This window comes from Cucurbita pepo, chromosome 4, assembly GCF_057944985.1.
Source record: "Cucurbita pepo subsp. pepo isolate OVF chromosome 4, ASM5794498v1, whole genome shotgun sequence".
Taxonomy (NCBI): Eukaryota; Viridiplantae; Streptophyta; class Magnoliopsida; order Cucurbitales; family Cucurbitaceae; genus Cucurbita; species Cucurbita pepo.
This window is the reverse complement of record NC_141801.1, coordinates 12,493,809-12,512,392: the sequence shown is the minus strand read 5'-3', so window position 1 is coordinate 12,512,392 and position 18,584 is coordinate 12,493,809. Positions and strand designations below refer to the sequence as shown.

Here is an 18,584-nt window from a genome sequence, read left to right as displayed (position 1 = left end):
CATTGATGGGCCGATGAAACTAAGGGTCCAATGGGAATTTTGGATGCAGTCCGGCCCAATGGGAAGCGGGTGAGGATGTGATTGATGGGCCAATGAGAGCAACGGGGAATGGTGGTAAAGTAGGTAGCGACCGAAGAATATGCAATAAATTGGATGATGCTCAAAGAAACGAGGAAAATAAAATAATAATAATAATGTCCCATCTCCAATCACAGGTATTATTGGGCCCACTCCTTTTCCATATTGGGCCTCCGATTCCATTTCTAATCACTTTATGGGCCCCCACTTGATTTTGACTCTTCCATCTCATCATCTCACACACCATTATTCCAACCCTTCCATCTAAAAAACTCATTACATTATTTATTATTTAATTTTAACAACACCCGAAAATCAAAACTCAAACTTGTTTTCATCATGAACTAGTTATATTATAATTGCTTACGTGGCTTGATGATTGTGCTAAAGTGAATGCTGACTGGGCTTAAAACATTATCCAAGTAGATTTTAAAAAAACTGAAATTTTCTGGACAAAATTACGTCCTTACCCCAGAATTATTCATTAATTTCGAAATTGGCCCAAGGAGGTAAAATTTCTAAGAAAAGGACCCACAGAGTTTTATATAATTAAATAAACAGAATTTCTTAATTTTTGGTATATCATTATTATGTCATCTTCTTCTTGTATGACACACTCTCTGCTTCAAGCTTCAAGCTTCTTCCTCTCTCTCTCTGTCTCTCTGTCTCTCTCTTTCTGCACTTTCCTTCTCCCCTGGTTTCTTAATTCACACAAAACGCATTTGAGTCATTCATTGCGTGCATTATTCTAATCTTTCCCACAGAGTTTTTGAATCGATTTTCATTTCTCCTTTGTTTTGCGAACATCGAATTCAGTGTTCTCAAGACAAGATTTCGAATCTTTTTTGTATTTTTATTTGCAAGAACAAAGCAGAGTTTAAAGAATCTGAATCTCTTTTTCTTTTAAACTACATTTCATCGCTGTTGTTCTACTTGGGGGAACTTCAAAGAATTCCATACTTTCTTTTTTCTTTTCGTCTTTTTGTATTCAAAATTCTTATTTCCAATAAAAAGGTACACAACTTTGGGGGCTCCCCATTATAATCTCTCTGTAATTTCCTCTGTTTAGATATACAAAATGTTGGGAACTGCGTTGCAGTTTGGGGGAATCAAAGGTGAAGATCGGTTTTATATTCCGGTTAGGGCACGGAAGAATTATAATCGGCAAAACCCATCCAGGAGAGCTACCAAGACCGATGAAACTGAGACCCCATCCACTAAACTTGTGGCTTCTACTATAAACACTTCTAACCCATTAATTTTTCAGCCTAAGAGCAACTTGGAGAGATTCTTGGACGCCACAAGGCCTTCAGTTCCTGCGCAGTTCTTCTCTGAGGTGAATGTTTGAATCAAAGGAAGTTTATTACGTATTGGGTTGCTCATAAATTTTGAGTTAATATCCAAATTAGGATCATACCCTTAATTTGGTTTCTTTTAGCCCTTTAATGGGTTGCTCATGTTTTTGTCTTTTTCAGACAAGTATGAGGGGTTGGTTGCCTCGTGGTTTTGGTTTTCAACCTTATTTCATTCTGAATGATCTGTGGGAGTCTTTCAAGGAGTGGAGTGCTTACGGTGCTGGAGTTCCTTTAGTACTTAATGGAGGTGACTCCGTTGTTCAATACTATGTTCCATATTTGTCTGGTATCCAAATATATGGCCAACCTGCTCCAATTGGATCAGATTCTAAGTCCAGGTACTTGAATTCTTCTGCTTGAAATCAACAATATAAGAGATCATGAATTAATGGTTCTTTATATTGGTAGGGTGGGTAGTGAGGACAGTGATCTTGACTCTTCTAGAGATACAAGCAGCGATGGAAGCACTGAATATGAATTTGGAAACAGCTGCAACTTTACTAAAGAACAGTGGGTTCATCACCGTTTAGCTTGTGAAAACACACTTAAAATGAGAAAGACATCTTTAAGTGATGAACATAGCATGATAAAGGAAGGGGTTTCAAGTGATGATCCTCGGAGTGTTTTGCTGTTTCAGTTTCTTGAGCTAGATCCTCCTTATCAACGTGTACCACTGGCTGATAAGGTTAGCTAGCTGGTTTATTATTAGTTCATTTGGTTGTATTTTGAGAGCCGTATTAGTTTACTGGTATTGTTTGTGTTATGACAGATAATTGATCTTGCCTATCAATATCCTGGTCTGAAAACTCTAAGAAGTTGTGATATACAGGCAGCCAGTTGGGTCTCTGTAGCTTGGTAATTTATTTGCTGAATCCATGTTATTAATGGCTTTCTAGAACATGCTGTTCATTTCATCCGCTGGAATTGTAGGTACCCAATATACCGTATACCCACTGGCCCGACATTAAAAGATTTGGATGCTTGCTTTTTGACATATCATTCCCTTTCCACACCCATTAGAGGTAATATGGCACTTCTTAGTTTCTTCTGGTTTGGCCTGTAGTTTTCTCGGTAATCTTCAAGATGCATGCTTTCTAAGCTCCCTACATTGGTTGGAGAGGGGAACGAAACATTTTTTTACAAGAGTGTAGAAACCTCTCCCTAGTATATGCGTTTTAAAATTGTGAGGTTGCTGGCGATACGTAACGGGTCAAAGCAGACAATATCTGCTAGCGGTGGGCTTGAGTTGTTACAAATGGTATCAGAGCAAGATAATGGGTGGTGTGCCAGCGAGGACGCTGGGCCCTACGGGGGTTGGATTGAATGAAACGTTCTTTATAAGGGTGTGGAAACATTTAAAACCGTGAGGCTGACGGTGATACGTAACAGGCCAAAGAAAACAAATATCTTCTAGCGGTGGGTTTGGGCTGTTACAAATGGTATCAGAGCCAGACACCGGACGGTGTACCAACGAGGACGTTGGGCCTCCCAAGGGGGGTGGATTGCGAGATCCCACATTGGGTGGAGAGAGGAATGAAACTTTTCTTATAAGGGAGTGGAAATCTTTCCCTAGTATACGCGTTTTAAAAACCGTGAGGCTGACAGTGATACGTAACGTGCCAAAGCGGACAATATCTGCTAGCGGTGGATTTGTGATGTTACATCTATTCACCTGTTTTGTCGACTGAATAAACATATTAACTTCTACTAAGCCTACCTATAGATGAATTAGAACAAGCAATCATAGCCAGAGTTCTTCCAACATCTCATACTCTCATACTCATAAGCGTTGTTATCGTTAAAAGTGTAAAATCAAACATTAAATTGACATGTTTTTGAGGTGATTTAGAGCATGAAAAAAGTGATTCTAGCCCCTACAAAATCACTAGATTGTTTGTTTGGCTTGTTCTCTGCAAGTGGTGATCGTTCTATTTGCTTCACAGGGAATGTGCATGGCCAGACACTGATATATTCAAATGACGTTGATGGTACCCCAAAGATGTCCTTGCCTGTTTTTGGAATGGCTTCTTACAAGCTCAAAGGCTCAATTTGGGCGCAAAATGGTGTCAACGAGCATCAAATGGCAAGCTCCCTGATGCAGGCAGCAGACAAATGGCTGAAGCATCTTCAGGTCAATCAACCCGATTTTCAGTTCTTTGCATCACATGGGACATACTGGAGATGACAAGAGATTACTCAAAAGATGTCTCTACTTCCACACCGTCCAGTCAAAACTACCAAAAGAATGAATCCGTGCCTTTATCGACGACCAGACCTGCACTCAATACCAGTAGTGCTACATTTTGATTTTGGCTGGTTTGTTCTTCCTGGAATACATTTCATAGAGGCAGTTAACAAAAAAGAAGAAAAAAAACATGTCTGAAATGGAGGAATAGCAGCAGAACAGACAGAGTTCATGTGAAGTAGAATTTGAAGGGCAAAAGCGATGTGGGAACTTGTGGCAATCAAATACAAGGTTTGTCTATCATTTTACAGTTTGTCCTTGGAAACTTGTGAGAAGTCACTCTCTTTTTTAGTCTTCTTGTCCAAGTTTATGTCAAGAAGCACAATTCGTGTGCATATTACGTATGTTTTGATGTGAACTGTCTTCAAACAAGTATAGATGAACAAGGTTAGACAGAATTCTGGATGTTATCTTTATAGCATTTTATAGTTGATGAGATATATGGAACCTTTCTGGATTGAATAGGAATCATATTCCTCAACCAATATTGGTTGAAATTGCAGTGGGAATGGAGGAATCACAGTGCCCTTTTTTATCCCTTGATGTGAAACCTTCTGGGAATGGTATTCTATTGAAAAAGAAGGTTTCTCTAAACTGAGAGAGTTTTTCTTGGACTTCATATCATCATATCTTTTGACCTTTGTGTGATTATAAATAAATCATATTAGGTTAAAGTAGAATTAGTGCAACTAATGTAAAATCCATTATGTTAAAGGTTTGCTGTGGAGCATTAATGGCACTCACTAACTTGATTTAAATACTAATATGATCGTAACCCCGATAACTCGAACTTTATCTATGCTACAAAATACCTCGGACTTCAGACTATTAGATCATAGGTTCAAATATTAATGATCACGAGCACGAAAAAACTCGTGCTCGAACTTCATCAAGTACTCATTTGCTACCATATACTTCGGACTTTATCAATCATGCCATGTTCATAGTATGCATCAATCTTACTCACGACTTAGAGGTAGGAATATGCTTCCACTTTAACTTACCATAGTCGGGCTAGAATTTCAAGAAATGTGGTGAAAAACATAAATAGTTGGGAAATATTAGGTAGAAAAAAAGGTGGGAATCATGAATCATCCATATAAATATAATACCAACTCGAAGTTCCCATTATTATTGAACAGCACAGAGAACACAACACAACAAAACACAGTTACAAAAGGTAGCCATACTGATATGAAAAACCACTGCAACACATAGACGACACAAGACGATCACATATCAATACACACACGTACTTAAAATCAAAACGGCCTGTGAATAATTTTTCAGCAAGTGGGAAAAGGAGTTCCACAGTCATTGGCGACTTTCCTGGCATTTGGAGAGTCCACAAAGTTCCTGAGAGAAGGGTTCTTGAGGTAATCACAGAGACAAGGCTTCTGCTCCTTGATCTTGGCACAGCACAGCTTGGAGGGCGGCGTTGATGATATGATGGCGCTAATACAAGGACTCATTTGCATTGGGTTGCATGTCACGGCTTCCACCATTACCATTTCATTTGACTCTGACATCAAAATAACTGCTATTATTGTCAATATGGCTACCCATGAGGCCTTCATTGTTTTGTTCTTGAGTTGGGGAAATGAAAAAGAGAGATGGATGATTTGGGTGCTTGTGGCTTGGTTTGGCTGTTGGATGTCAATTTATAGGGGGGAAATTGGAGAGAGAGTTAGAGAAATGTTCTATTGTTAATTGATGGAGATGATCTAGAAGGGAAAAGTTGTATGGCTAGATCTCATCATGGGTTCAAACCTTTTTCTAGTTCAACAACTTATGGGTCGAGAGAACATTATTAGATGTAATACCATGGTAATTGCAAATGCTATGTCTAATTTTTAATAGCCAGGTGGAACTCATGATTGATTGGCACCTAAAATTCCATTAATATGTGGCTGTAGAAACAAGTGGTGTGTAATATAATGGTTGAGCCACACACATCATTTTGAGCAATAACCCATGAGTTCTACTTTAATCATCATCACCCATTTGGAACATTATGGAGAGAAAGGCAAAGAAGTCACTCTATCCTATTCTTTAAGGAAATAATAACTCCAACTTCTCAGCTTTTGATTTCAATTATATGGGGGAAGAAAAGGATGTAGGAGTGGTCCATTTAGATTGAGGGTTGGAGTGGTGGATATCATTATGTGGCCTTCCAAGATTAACATGGACACACCTTTTGAAACCTCATGCTCTACTTTCATCATATAGTTAGTTCACCATCATGCATAGTCTTTGAGCTAGTCTTTGAGCATGCCTTACGATCGATTTTAGTTCAACTATTTATAGAAGTTAGAGATCTTGTTTTAGAGAGAAGAAATTATCTTCGTCTCGACTCAAAGGTTTATGGATGGTTGAGGTTGTATTTGCAAGTGATACAATAATTTTTTTTAAGGTCCTCCAAATGAAATAAACATCGTTTCATTTCTAAGAAATCCTTGTTTGCTATATATCATTGCTATATATCAAAATTGACTTGGAGTTAGAACAACTCATTTCTTTAGGAGATTTGATAAGCTATTCAAATGATAGGGATGAACTCTCTCGGTACAACAAATATAGATTTGAACCTTTTTAGCATAACAAATGAGAAAGTTTGTCGATTTCAACCTTAGACGTAAAGGTAAAGAGTACATACGAATGCAACTAAACTATACTCACTTTAGGCAACTATAGAGATGAGTTAGATACTAAATAGCTTGTTTATATATATTAGTTTGAGTTTGAAGTTAGTTATTTTGATCAATAATATATGTTTTAACCAATTAGATTAGGCTCAAATTCCCTAAATAAAAGTAACTATTTATGAATGTGTAGCAAAGAAATCAACCGTACAAACAAAATTTACATCCATCAAGTATGAGCACTGATAAACATTCATGAAACATATTACAGAATTCGCCCATATTTATCAATACAAGGTTCAAACTTTCACTAACCAGATTTGCCCAGACATTTGTACTCGGAAAGACTTTGGCTCGGGGGAAATCATGAAGCGAAAGTTCTGTTAATTTAGACGATTCAACTGAAAATAATCATCATCTACAAAAATCACACACTCATCTGTATCAGTCTAGAGTAAAGGGGTAGTTAATATAAACAATTATATAATCAAACAAGGTTCATGTAACATTGTAGTTTATAAGCTCATATCTGCATCTTCAAGGAGACTATAAAGTTTACCAAGCAAGGTTATCCCAGTGAAGGAAACCACCATGGCCTCTGGCATTTGTGAACTTGTAGACAGCACCAGAAACTACTTGCAAAAGTTCATTATAATTAGATCAGCATTACCAAAGTACAACTTTAATGAACCAAAAGTTCTAGATTGGGCTGAGAGTACCTTCATAACCCCCATGAACTGGATCTTCTGACAATAAAAGTGGTGTATCTAAGTCGATGTATCTGCATTTGGTCAAGAAACAATCGCTAAACAAGCATGCTAAATAACCAATCTAAGAATAGCTCAGCAAATCAAGACGTATACCCACGACTAAGAGTAAACTCAAAATAAATAAAGTATGCGTACTTGAAACACCCGAGACCAGCAGCAAGATGACTGGAAAAGCCCATGGCAAGTCGAGTCTCTATCATACCACCAATCATTAAACTCAATCCAGCAGCCCTTGCTACTTCAATAATTTCAATTGCCCCCAAAACTCCAACTTTGGCAAGCTTTATATTTATAACATCTGCAAGATCCTCTTCCACTATTCTCTTAACATCACTTAAACTCCGGCAGCTCTCATCAGCTGCAACAGATACCCCGTATTTATCTCTTGCGATGCGACTAACAATTCCGAGACCCTCCCAGTTGTCTCTATGAACTGGTTGTTCAAACAGAGTCGGAGTCACCCCCAATTCTGTATGAGTAATAATCCAACTTTAGGGAAACCATACATGGAATAGCACAAAATCAAATTACACAAGTACTCATCCGTTACCATGTAACTTATCAAGAACTTGAATAGCTTCCTCAGTGTCATATCCCTCATTGGCATCCAGGATGAATTCACAATCAGAATGAACCGTTCTGATGCGCTGCAGAACTTCTATATCAGCTCTTAGATCCTTTCCTACCTTTAACTTCAACGTCTTGAATCCTTGATCTCGATATTTCGCAGCCAATTTGGCAGCATTAGAAGCAGAAGTAATAGGAATCTGCATATATAAAATGGATGAAAGTAGTTCTGTGACAAGTTTCTTTTGGCTTACTCCTCACTGATTTAAACAGGATTTTTCTTTATCCACATATTTACTAGGTTCATTTGGATAAAACTAAATGAGTTCACCGCAGTTCATGATCAAAAATAAAATCTCCAGACATATTGAATGAGATTCACAGTAACAAAGGAACAAAATGAAATGGCTGAAATCCAAACTTACTGTTATGTCGGTGGTTATACTGTTTGAAACACCACCAAACAATCTCCATAGAGGTATGTTAACGCTGTTGGCAACTGCATCAATCAACGCCATCTCAACTCCTGCTCTAACCTTTAATCAATACAGTGATTAAACAAACATGGATTCAGAAACTCAGCCATGGAACAATTCTTCATCTCATAGTCCTATCAATTTGAGTAACGAAAAAAAAAAATGAAGTCAAAAGCCAAAAATCCAATGTGTTAATTGTTTACTCACAGAAGCAAATTCATGGCCAGGAAGAGTCTCGCCGATCTGCATCATCGCTGAGCCGAAATTACACGGTGGTCTCTGCTGCAATAGTTCACCAACCTCCCCTGCCTTCGTTATCGCGGTAGGCTGATCCTCCGCAGTGACAAAAGGCAAAATCGGCGCCTCACCCCATCCGACGCACCCATTACTCAACTCGATCCTTATCGCTACGTTCTCCACCATTTCAAGCCTCGAAGACGCAATCGTAAACGGCTCAAACAATGGAACATTCAGTGCCCTACTTTCTGCTCTCTGCACATTCACTGTGAACGTTTCCATCAAATTCTTGAACCCGAAGCTCATTCCTGACTCGAACGGTACTGTCGCCGCCTTCATTTTCACACACAGCAGCGAAATGGGTATCGATGATTTCTCCTTCCGGTTGCTTCGAAAGTCGAATAATGGACAGTATCTGGACGCAGTATCGGATTCCAATTGCATAAAGAACCCAGTGGAACTCATGAGAATGTTCTGAAGGGGATTTGAATGGTGAATTTGGGGACTTTGATAGCCGTCGCTGTTCAACGACTGGATCGCGACGGAGTAAGCAACGAACCGGCTTTCTCATTGTCGCTTATGGGCAAACAAATCGCAGTAACAATTCATTTCTCGCTCCAATTTTTTAAATTACTTATTTTAGAACTAATTTTTTTTAGGAAGCTTAATTGTTGATTAAACATAAGAATAAGCTTAAAATTTTCCTTATCCAAAAAAAGATTAAATTTTTGTTATGCTTGGAATAGCGCGGTAGCATTTTGGCTTTGAAAGCCGGCAAAATCCTCACCCTCCGAAATGAGAACAACCATAAACCCTAGAGGACAGCCATGAAATGGACTCTATTGAGAAACCTTTCTCTCAGAGCTCGGAACCATCCATCTTCTCTATTCTCATACTTACAAGCCCAATGCCTTTCCTCCATGCTTGGTTTCATCCCCAGCCAGGTCTCGATTCAGGCTCTTCTCGTCCGGCAACGATTCGCCGTCGAAGGAAGATTCTGTAAGTGCTCCCGAAGCGAATTTGCTGCCGGTTCAGAAGAAAGGCGGCAGGCGCATGTTTGGACGTACAAGATGTGAGCAACAAAGGTGTTTATTATTATTATTTTTTTTTTCCAAATCCGAACGTTCTACTTTCCTATTGATTTCTGCGATTGAACTTAGGACTACGAAATTGATAATCCATCTTTGTATGATGTGAAATTTTGTAGGTTTTGTTCGTATTTAGGGAAATGCTGGAAATCTATCACTTTTTTGGCTGATTTGTCTTCATGATCTAATGCTTCGCATTGAGATTGGGTGAAATTTTGAATGTACGTTCTTTTTTTCTTACTGCAATTGATGTCTTGAGCGATGATCTCTGGATCTAACGTTGCTGCCGCGGTATTTGGATTTTTTTCAATGCGACTATATCATGAATCATGGGAGCTCAAAATTGTAATATTTTCCATTTGATGACCCACAAAATTTATGCCCAGAATTGAAAATGAAGATAGACAAGTACTTCAAAGGTGATGAGGAGGCACTACCATCAATTCTTGAAGCTATTCTTCAGAGGAAATTGGGTGGAAAGCATGAGGATACGGATGATGAACTTGATGAAGAACTACGAATGCAACCATCGGATGATGTGAAGGACAAAGAGTTTGAATCTGATTTTGAAGAATTGTATGAGACAGACGAAGAGATTGATGATCTTTACGATGCTAGGGATATAGTTATGAAAAAAATGGTAAAGGATGAATACTTCAACATGGATGACAAAAAATGGGATGAGCTTGTTGAGGATGGCATTAAGCATGGGATCCTGAAGGACACCAAGGAGTGTGAACAGATTTTGGAGGACATGCTTAGTTGGGACAAGCTCCTTCCAGGTTTGCCCCTTGTCTTTACATGCTTGCTTTGTCCGTTCTCGTGTTACAATTGGCTTATTTATTCTTTCTGGACTAATTTTTTTGCGAGAGGCGCATCTGCCCCGTTGCTCTGCTCATGAATTCGGTGGGTATGGTAAAAAAACTAATGAAACGAAACTGCTGATGGATACCCTTAACCTCGAATTCTAGAAACATTATGATATCATTTGAGCCATGTATGATGTATCTATCGCGTACTTAATATAAGTGATCCTTGGTTGGTATGTTGTCAGACAAATGTCTGTTTGTAATGTCATAGATTGCTTCACTTTCTATGAGATCCCGCATCGGTTGGGGAGGAGAACGAAACATTCTTTATAAGAGTGTGGAAACCTCTCCCTAGTAGATGCGTTTTAAAACCTTGAGGGGAAGTCCGGAAGGGAAAGTCCAAAGCGGACAATATCTGCTAGCGGTAGACTTGGGCTGTTACTTTTTGTTCAAACAAGATATGAACACTCAATCATTGTTATATTTATATTGTGTAATATCTTGAGTAAATTCTCTTTGAATAATATTTTTTCCCCCGTTTCTTGGTAATGAACTGTTCACTAGATGATACGAAGAAAAAATTAGAAGCAAAATACAACGAGCTAGGGGATTTGTGTGAAAAAGGGGAGCTTGAACCTGAAGAAGCTTACAATCAGTTTAAACAATTCGGAGATCAGATGGTGATGGAATATGGAAAGATGATGGAGGCAGAAGGTCCCCCCAAGTTTGATGAAACAGATGTGGCAGATAACAAAAAAGACTTGGATGAGCCGCCAGGTGAAGGGCCAATTCTTAGGTGGCAAACAAGGGTTGTGTTTGAACCAGGCGGGGATGCATGGCATCCCAAAAACCGAAAAGTGAAATGATCTGTTACTGTGAAGGAGCTTGGTTTATCAAACTACCAATTCCGTCGACTAAGGGAATTGGTTGGCAAGCGTTATCATCCTGGGAAAGATGAGCTTATCATCACTAGTCAGAGGTAATTTCAACTATACTATATTCTAATGTTTAATTCGGTTGCTACTTCTCCTAGAACTGCTACGGTCTGTGTATCAGCCCAAGCCAACCGCTAGCAGATATTGTCCTCTTTTTTAAAACTCATCTGTTATGGATAGGTTTCACACCTTACAAAAAATTTTCCGTTTTTCTCTCCAATCGATGTAGGATCTCACAACCGATGTTGGCTGTTATAGTATCTGACTTGACACATCTGAGTAGGCAAGCACATGTCACTGACAAATCGAACAGGACAGATCACCACACCTTGTACTCGTTTATTCATTCCGTCGACTATAAAAAATTCATTATGGTTCCTCTCTCTTCATTTTCTGCATGTGAGGTCGAAAACCAGTTTTACTTCTCTCTCTCTCTCTCTGTCAAGAAAGGCATATTGACCATGAACCTCTCTCAGATCTTGCTGAACTGGCGCTGTCTTTGTTTAAATTTGTATTAGCTTCTGACTTCAATTGTATTTCTCAGGTTTGAACAGAGAGAGGAAAATAGAAAGGATTGCCTTGGGACACTTTTTTCTCTAATTGAGGAAGCTGGGAAAACCAACAAACTTGTAGAGGATGCTCGAACTTCATATGTTAAGGAGAGGCTGCGTGTGAATCCCCAGTTTATGGAGAGGGGCTTGCAACCATCATGCCCTTAATCTGCTTCATTGTTTGATTCATGATGCTGTTGAAAAGAAGAATACACATTTGGCTCAACATTTTTGGTGAAGTATTTTTTCATTGGTTTTTACAAAAAAATGTTACACAATTGTAGAACATGTCCATCAATTTTGATTTTGTCATCAATAGCGATGTTTTGACCACTTGGAACTATCTTTACGACTATAGGAACTAGGAATTAATAATGTATCTTAATTATGTACTTTTCTATTGTGCTTTTTCATGAACATATATGGAAATTCTAAATGAATGAGAGGTTCCCAAGAGAGGAATACAAATCTCCAAAACTCCGATCCTTTCAAATTTTGAGGTTGAGTCTAATGTGTTTATACTTTATTATATTTTCTTGATTTAGAACTCATATTCAAAGTTGTCCCATTGATCAATAATAGATACTCAAAAGCATTATACGTTTTGTCTACAATCTGATCTAAAAGAAGAGTAATAGCGTAAAGCACAACATTTTCAACCATTAAACCGTCATCAAGAACAGGATACAGCAATGAGAATACAGTGTTACATGGATTATTCATATTCTATCGAATGCATGAAAACTAATAAGTTTTAGCTTAACAATGATTTGGGGAAGGGGGAAAAGGCACATATTTTCTTGTCTTACCTGTTTAGCGAGTACTACCTACGAGTTCCTGGTCTGCTGCTGCTGTGAGCCATCTGAAGGAAGCTGTCTAGACGCATCTGATAGAGCTGCTGCCGCGGCTGCATGAGTCATAGTTTGGTACTGAGAAGACATTGGGGTAGCCGGGATATTCTGCGCTGGAGCGTTAGTGTAGTCAAAACCATAATTAGCAGCGCTGGAGGGTGCGGGAGCAATGGCTATAGACTGAGGTGGATAGTTCATTTGGGAAAGACCCATGTATGGTTGCTGGAACTGATTGTGAGAAACCTGTAATAAAGGAGGAGGAGTCGTGGATACTGCAGTCCTATACATGCTTGCAGCCATTTCTGGCATAGCTGCTGGAACTGTCTTCTGAGGATAGAAGGGCTGTTGATTATTACTATCATTGTAAGCAACTGGAGAAGCGACAATGGTAGGACTAGCTGATGCTTGCCGGTTGGGTGCAGCCATTGGAGTCTCAGCAGGACTAGATTGAACAGGCATATTGTAGGTTGGTTGATTTTGCGTAATGGGCATTAAATAGACTGGATATTGCTGATCAATAGGATGATGGAGTTGCTGTTGAGATGGTGTTTGCGTGTAAACAGGATGATAATACGATGGAACGGGGACATGCCCCGCGGCTGTAGGGTATTGGTGATGGATGTAATGGGTGGTGCTGTGGACGAATTGTTGTGGTTGTTGTGGCTGCTTCTGATCTAATTGTGAGGTTAATACATAGGCAGGGTCATGGAGCTGTTGAATTTGTACTTGTTGACTTGTCATGAAACCATCGCTGTCTGCGATGGGAATGGCTGGGACTGAGCTGTCTCTTACAATTTGGTCTTGGAAATACATGGGTTTGGACTGAGAATTTGCAGATGTTATGCTACTGTCGCTGTTACACCAAAAAGAATTTTGAATGAAGAACCATTTCATAACCGATTAGAATCCAACAAGCAAACACTCTAAAAGAACATGTGGAGAAGATCAACACTACCAAGATGCTGTAAGCTCATAAGCATAAATAATACATGTTTGGCCGGAGGAACAAGCAATTGGGAAAAAAATCAGTCAAAAGTATTTGAATTAGCCGACGAAACAGAGCATGTGAAATTTAGATGCAAAACCCAGATTCATGCTGAATGATTAATTTGCAGATGAGTAACATGATACCTGGCAACAGAATCCGGCGACGGTAGACTAAAACCACCGCTAACAGCAGGACTAACAACAGTCCTGTTTTGCAAGGTTTGCAATGGCAATGGAGGCTTCCGGAACGCCACCGGACCTCCCTGCTCCGCTCTCTCGTCGTCGTTAAAGACCCGATTGGCATTTTCGTGATTAGAAACAGCAGCCAATGAAACAGCTGCGGCAGCAGCCAACGCAGTAGGAATTGGAGGTACACCAAAATGCATCTGCCCAAATTGCTCTTCTAATCCCACCTTGGGATCTTGAACTCTGACCTCCGCCTCCTCCACACGCACACGTATCGGCGGCAAGTTGGACATCGACGGCACCGATGAAGACGAACCAAACGAAGAATCATTTTCCACCGCGGGAGAATCAGGAATCGATTGCACATCGTGTGCCGAATTACTATTCTTCTCGACCTGTTTGTCAATATGCCCTAGAGAATCATGACCTTGATTTTCCAAATCATTACACGAATCACTCCCACGAACCGCGTCGAGATTCACCATACACTCCATCGTAGCCGAATCGGAAAGCCCTCTCGGAATCATCCCGGCCGAGCTATTTAGTGCATCGACGAACCACGTCTCGTGTTTGGCATCGTCGAGCAACGAACCCATAGAAGCCACAGTTTCAGGCTTCGTGAAGAAGATAAACAGACGGATTCGCAGAGGTTTCAACGGCGAAGACATGGTGATTCGGTCGTATTCCTCAATCATGTTCTCGAGATCTTCATCCGTCGCTATGGAAATTAAGGAATCGAGATCTTCGTGAGGAAGCTGGTACTTGAGGGTGAATGGGCGGCCATTAAGGAGTGTTCGTGAGAGGCGCATGCAGAGGTCGGAAAGAGAGGAATGGCGGTCGACGACGACAATACGTGTATCACCCCCGACGTAGCAGAGTGACTTATCATGAGGACGAGGGATAATGTGGCCGCCATAGCTGCACATAAGGCGAAGTTTGGCGCCTGGCACTGGCGGGAGAGGGTCGTCCCAAGAGTCGGCGTTGTTGGAACGGGGTGAGGATTCTATGGAATCCTGATAGTTGTGCTGAATGGCGGTCGCTGCAAAGTTAGCAGCGGCGGTCGCCGCAGCCGTAGTTGCAGTGGCGGCAGGTGGTGGCGGTGGATCCATTACAGTGAATCAGTACTAATGAATTCAGACGCGAAAATTTGGGTTTTAATGAAAGATTGGAATGGAATACACAACTGGAGACTTCAATTGAAATATGGGTATTATTTAATCATTTTTATATACTTTTTATTTTTATTTTTTTAAATGTTCCTTTTTTATTATTATTATTATTATTATTTATAATTTTATTATATGAAACGAGAATATTTCTTACATTTAAAGTTTAGGGTAAATTTGAGTAAACTTAAGGCAATAGCATGGCTTTTTTATATACAAAAGAATTGGCTTAGAGGTGAAACTTGGTTAAGTGCACTTATTATTATATTTTATTACTTGAAATCAAAGAATTAAAGAAAATAAATCAATATTTAATCGTGCATTTCATCTCCAACTAGCATTCAATAGCGTTCACTTAGCTGACTTGAATCAATGTACATTATAATTTGTTCAAAGTTATCTAACCTAAGTACGTTCATACATTTTACGACCTGACCCAAGTGAAATAAGAAATTCTAAACCTTTGAAATAGACTCAAAAGGCTCAACAAATTCATATATGACGTCATTGTCCAAATAACTCGTACGACCCGAATATAAAACTATAAAGTTATCTAATCTAAATAAATTCATACACGGGATGACTTGACCCAAGTGAGGTAATAAACTCCAAACACTTAAAATAGCTCTAAGAGGCTTAACAAAGTCATTTATGACATAATTGAACCAATTCACAAGTATTTGTCAACACGTCATGTCACAAGTGATCTCAATCTAATACCATGAACGTGTAGTGAATATCATGACACTGCACACTAAATTTTATATTAGTTTTCATTTGAAAGATATTCGTTGTAACGACATTTTCTTCGTATTATTAATCTTTTAATTCTATAGTGATGAACTTGGATCAAAATGACGGGGAGAAAATCAAAAAGTTGATGGAAATGAGGTTGATGATGAAATTAAACATAGTAAAATGTAAAAAAAATGAAGAGAATTTGAGAAGTTTAATGCATAGTCAAATGTGATGCATGCATTTACAATTCCATTGATTGTTTCAAGTAAATGGGAAGTTGAGTAAAGGAAGAGCTCATACACATCTTTAGGCTTCCTCTTTCGTGATTTTAACGTTGCTTTCCTTTTTCCTTTCCACCTTTCCTACTTGATTATAATATATTTTATATTTCTATACTTTTACTATTATAATATAATATTATATATATTTAATTGACGTATAACACTCAGTTTTAAAAAATAATATTTGAAATAATTATACATGAGATATAAATACGAATTAATCAAGTTTAAAATGTCACTATCAACGTCTCAATTTTATTAAATTAAAATAACTATTTTTAATGTTATATTCATATTAGCTATATTTTGTTACTATAAGGTTTTTTTTTTAAATTTTTTTTTGTGACAGGTTAGAACCATGTGAAAATATTGGTTTATGGAAATAATAATAATAATTTATTTAGGGTTAATTTTAGAAATAAAAAGGTTGTAAATGTAATATAATAAAAATGATGTGGGTACACATTAAAAAATATTTTAATTTTAAAGAATATTCTCATTGTCAATGCCAACATGTGTTCATATGATAAAGGGGCATTTTTGGTATTTTGTTCTTGCAGTCACATGATGGGTTATAGGAAATCCCAATTAATACATAACTCCCATTTTGAATCTATGGAGTTTTCTAGAACCATTTATTTTTTTATATACTTTTAATCATTTTTTATTATTCTTTTATTAATAAATTTATTCATTGCTTCTTTTTTTTATTTCATCCATCTGTTGACAGTTAGGAACCGCATTTAATGAAAGTGGGATTTAAAAAGAAAATTATTTAATATTTTCTCATTTAATTAAGTCTAAACTGTTTTATTTAATAATTAAAGCTTAAACATCTTCTATACTTTCACGGTGTAATGATTGATCTCACGTATTTAATTTTAGCCTTTAATAAATCGGTTTATATATTTTTAATTTAATTAAATTAATAAAAAATACTTCAACTTTATACTCTATTTAAAAAATAATTCTAAATTTTAAAATAATATCTAAACTTAAGATACACGTAAATACATTTATAAAGTTTCATTAATACTCTTTAATTTTTTTTAATAAGTTCAAAATACTTTTACGATACTTTAAGAGTAACATGAAATGCATTTACTTTAAAAAAAAAATTCTAATATTTTTTTTACTGACGAAAATTGTTTATCAACGTTGATATGTGGAAATCACTACAAGAGAAGTAAGATTCGGATTATCTTGTTGATCGAATATCTCACGGCAAGAATATTGTTCGAGATTCGAATCACTCCACAAGCAAGATCGATCATGTCTAGTTTGAATGATTCTTGTTGATCAAATATCTCAATGCAAGAATATTTGTTTGAGATTTGAATCACTTCACAAGCAAGATTGATCATGTCGAGCTTGAATGATTCTACGTGCAACCTAAACTACATAGAATTGCAAATAAACTTAACCATTGGCTAAAAAGAGCACAAATGCTCCTACTATATTTTTCAAGTCTGCTTACAAATACAGCATACATCACTCTATACCGCCTCAAAATGAAACTAGGAAAGGCATCCCAAGAGTTGTAACATCTATACTAGCCATAATTAACCATGATATAATTGGTCTTAAAATACATTAATGAAATACAATATCTCTAAATTACTCTAAATTGTAATCCACCCAAAATTTATAACAAATTTCATTCTTTTTTGATGTGGCATGAATTGAAATATCTTTTGATAATTTCAATAATATTTTCTTCAAATCTTCAGTAAAATATATTGTATGATTGATGTCTCTTGGTTCATATCAAACGCCTTATATACTATCTACAAACGTTTTAATGCTACTTTGGAAAGTTCATGAATATTTTTGAAATGTGATACTAATGTTAAACAGTAAAGATATTCTATTCCATTATATTTTATCAACATATCCACGACCAGAAAACCAAGAAGAGGGAGATATATGAATGAAGCGTATTAAAGGCGTTGAAATTGAACACAAAAGTGTAGAAGATCACCATTGTTGAGGCATCACAAGCTTGTGTGCAAAGTAAAGCATGATTGCTTCATAAGTAGCTATGAAGGTCTTGAAGGGATGCCCTAATTTAGGGCTGCTGCCTTCCATTTTCTTCCATAGCTCCACACCTTGATTGCTTCTTCTTCTTCCTTTCTCTCCTCCCAATGTTATGGCTGAATTCTTGATATGATTCTGTTCTTCATCAACTTCTGAACTTTCTCTTCTTAGCCTCTCATATCTTCTCCTCCCCTTCCCCATATGCCTTTAACTCCCTCTGTTTTGGAGTCCGTGGTTTAATTTGTATTTAATGGCTAACCCTAGAAGGGGGAACTGCCAACTACCCAAAATTTAGTAATCAATTATATCGTGTAATTATCCTAATTAATTAATGTACGCGTCCACATTTTAATTTCATTTCTGTAGTTTAAAGTTGAGAAATGTGTAATCTTTCTCTAGATCTTCATTTATATAACATGTTTTTGTAGATAAGTTGGTAACGTTTTATGAATGCGTTCGAAACTTTAAAGATGGGCGTAGAAAGTTGGTGAAAATTTGAGGAAGTAGGATAAGAAGAAAGGGTTTTAGGCAGGAAATGCATGGCAGCTATAAGCCAGCTTCAAAGAGCTTTCACAAATTGGCTTT

At 37.7% G+C, this 18,584-nt stretch overlaps 4 protein-coding genes and 1 pseudogene across 6 annotated transcripts; 2 read left to right on the top strand and 3 right to left on the bottom strand.

The window, feature by feature from the left end:
• Positions 1–671: 671 nt before the first annotated feature.
• Positions 672–4,187, top strand: LOC111792806 (uncharacterized). The gene is made up of 6 exons (XM_023674395.2): positions 672–1,414; positions 1,554–1,771; positions 1,842–2,118; positions 2,203–2,288; positions 2,364–2,455; positions 3,377–4,187. The coding sequence occupies exons 1-6, from the start codon at positions 1,157–1,159 to the stop codon at positions 3,616–3,618; spliced, it is 1,173 nt and encodes a 390-aa protein (XP_023530163.1). The 5' UTR covers positions 672–1,156; the 3' UTR covers positions 3,619–4,187.
• Positions 4,188–4,778: 591 nt separating this feature from the next.
• Positions 4,779–5,372, bottom strand: LOC111792808 (non-specific lipid-transfer protein 2). The gene has a single exon (XM_023674396.2). It carries the CDS (start codon positions 5,253–5,255, stop codon positions 4,965–4,967), a length of 291 nt encoding a protein of 96 aa, XP_023530164.1. The 5' UTR covers positions 5,256–5,372; the 3' UTR covers positions 4,779–4,964.
• A 1,105-nt stretch (positions 5,373–6,477) lies between these two features.
• CYP77A5P (cytochrome P450, family 77, subfamily A, polypeptide 5) lies at positions 6,478–8,980 on the bottom strand. 2 transcript variants are annotated; one of them, XM_023674394.2, is made up of 7 exons: positions 8,341–8,980; positions 8,083–8,193; positions 7,641–7,857; positions 7,226–7,559; positions 7,040–7,101; positions 6,880–6,952; positions 6,478–6,738 (listed from the first exon to the last, which is right to left on the bottom strand). In XM_023674394.2, coding segments are annotated over exons 1-7 (1,293 nt in total). In that variant the 5' UTR covers positions 8,836–8,980; the 3' UTR covers positions 6,478–6,737. The 2 variants fall into 2 exon arrangements, with proteins under 2 accessions (XP_023530162.2, XP_023530161.2); XM_023674393.2 differs by having other exon boundaries at positions 6,478–6,952.
• A 62-nt stretch (positions 8,981–9,042) lies between these two features.
• Positions 9,043–12,211, top strand: LOC111792807 (uncharacterized; annotated as a pseudogene). Its single transcript, XR_015420572.1, has 4 exons — positions 9,043–9,455; positions 9,578–10,240; positions 10,832–11,246; positions 11,747–12,211. The product of XR_015420572.1 is annotated as an uncharacterized LOC111792807 (transcript).
• Positions 12,212–12,388: 177 nt separating this feature from the next.
• LOC111792366 (uncharacterized) lies at positions 12,389–14,901 on the bottom strand. The gene is made up of 2 exons (XM_023673774.2): positions 13,736–14,901; positions 12,389–13,457 (listed from the first exon to the last, which is right to left on the bottom strand). The coding sequence occupies exons 1-2, from the start codon at positions 14,884–14,886 to the stop codon at positions 12,581–12,583; spliced, it is 2,028 nt and encodes a 675-aa protein (XP_023529542.2). The 5' UTR covers positions 14,887–14,901; the 3' UTR covers positions 12,389–12,580.
• Between the last annotated feature and the right edge of the window lie 3,683 nt (positions 14,902–18,584).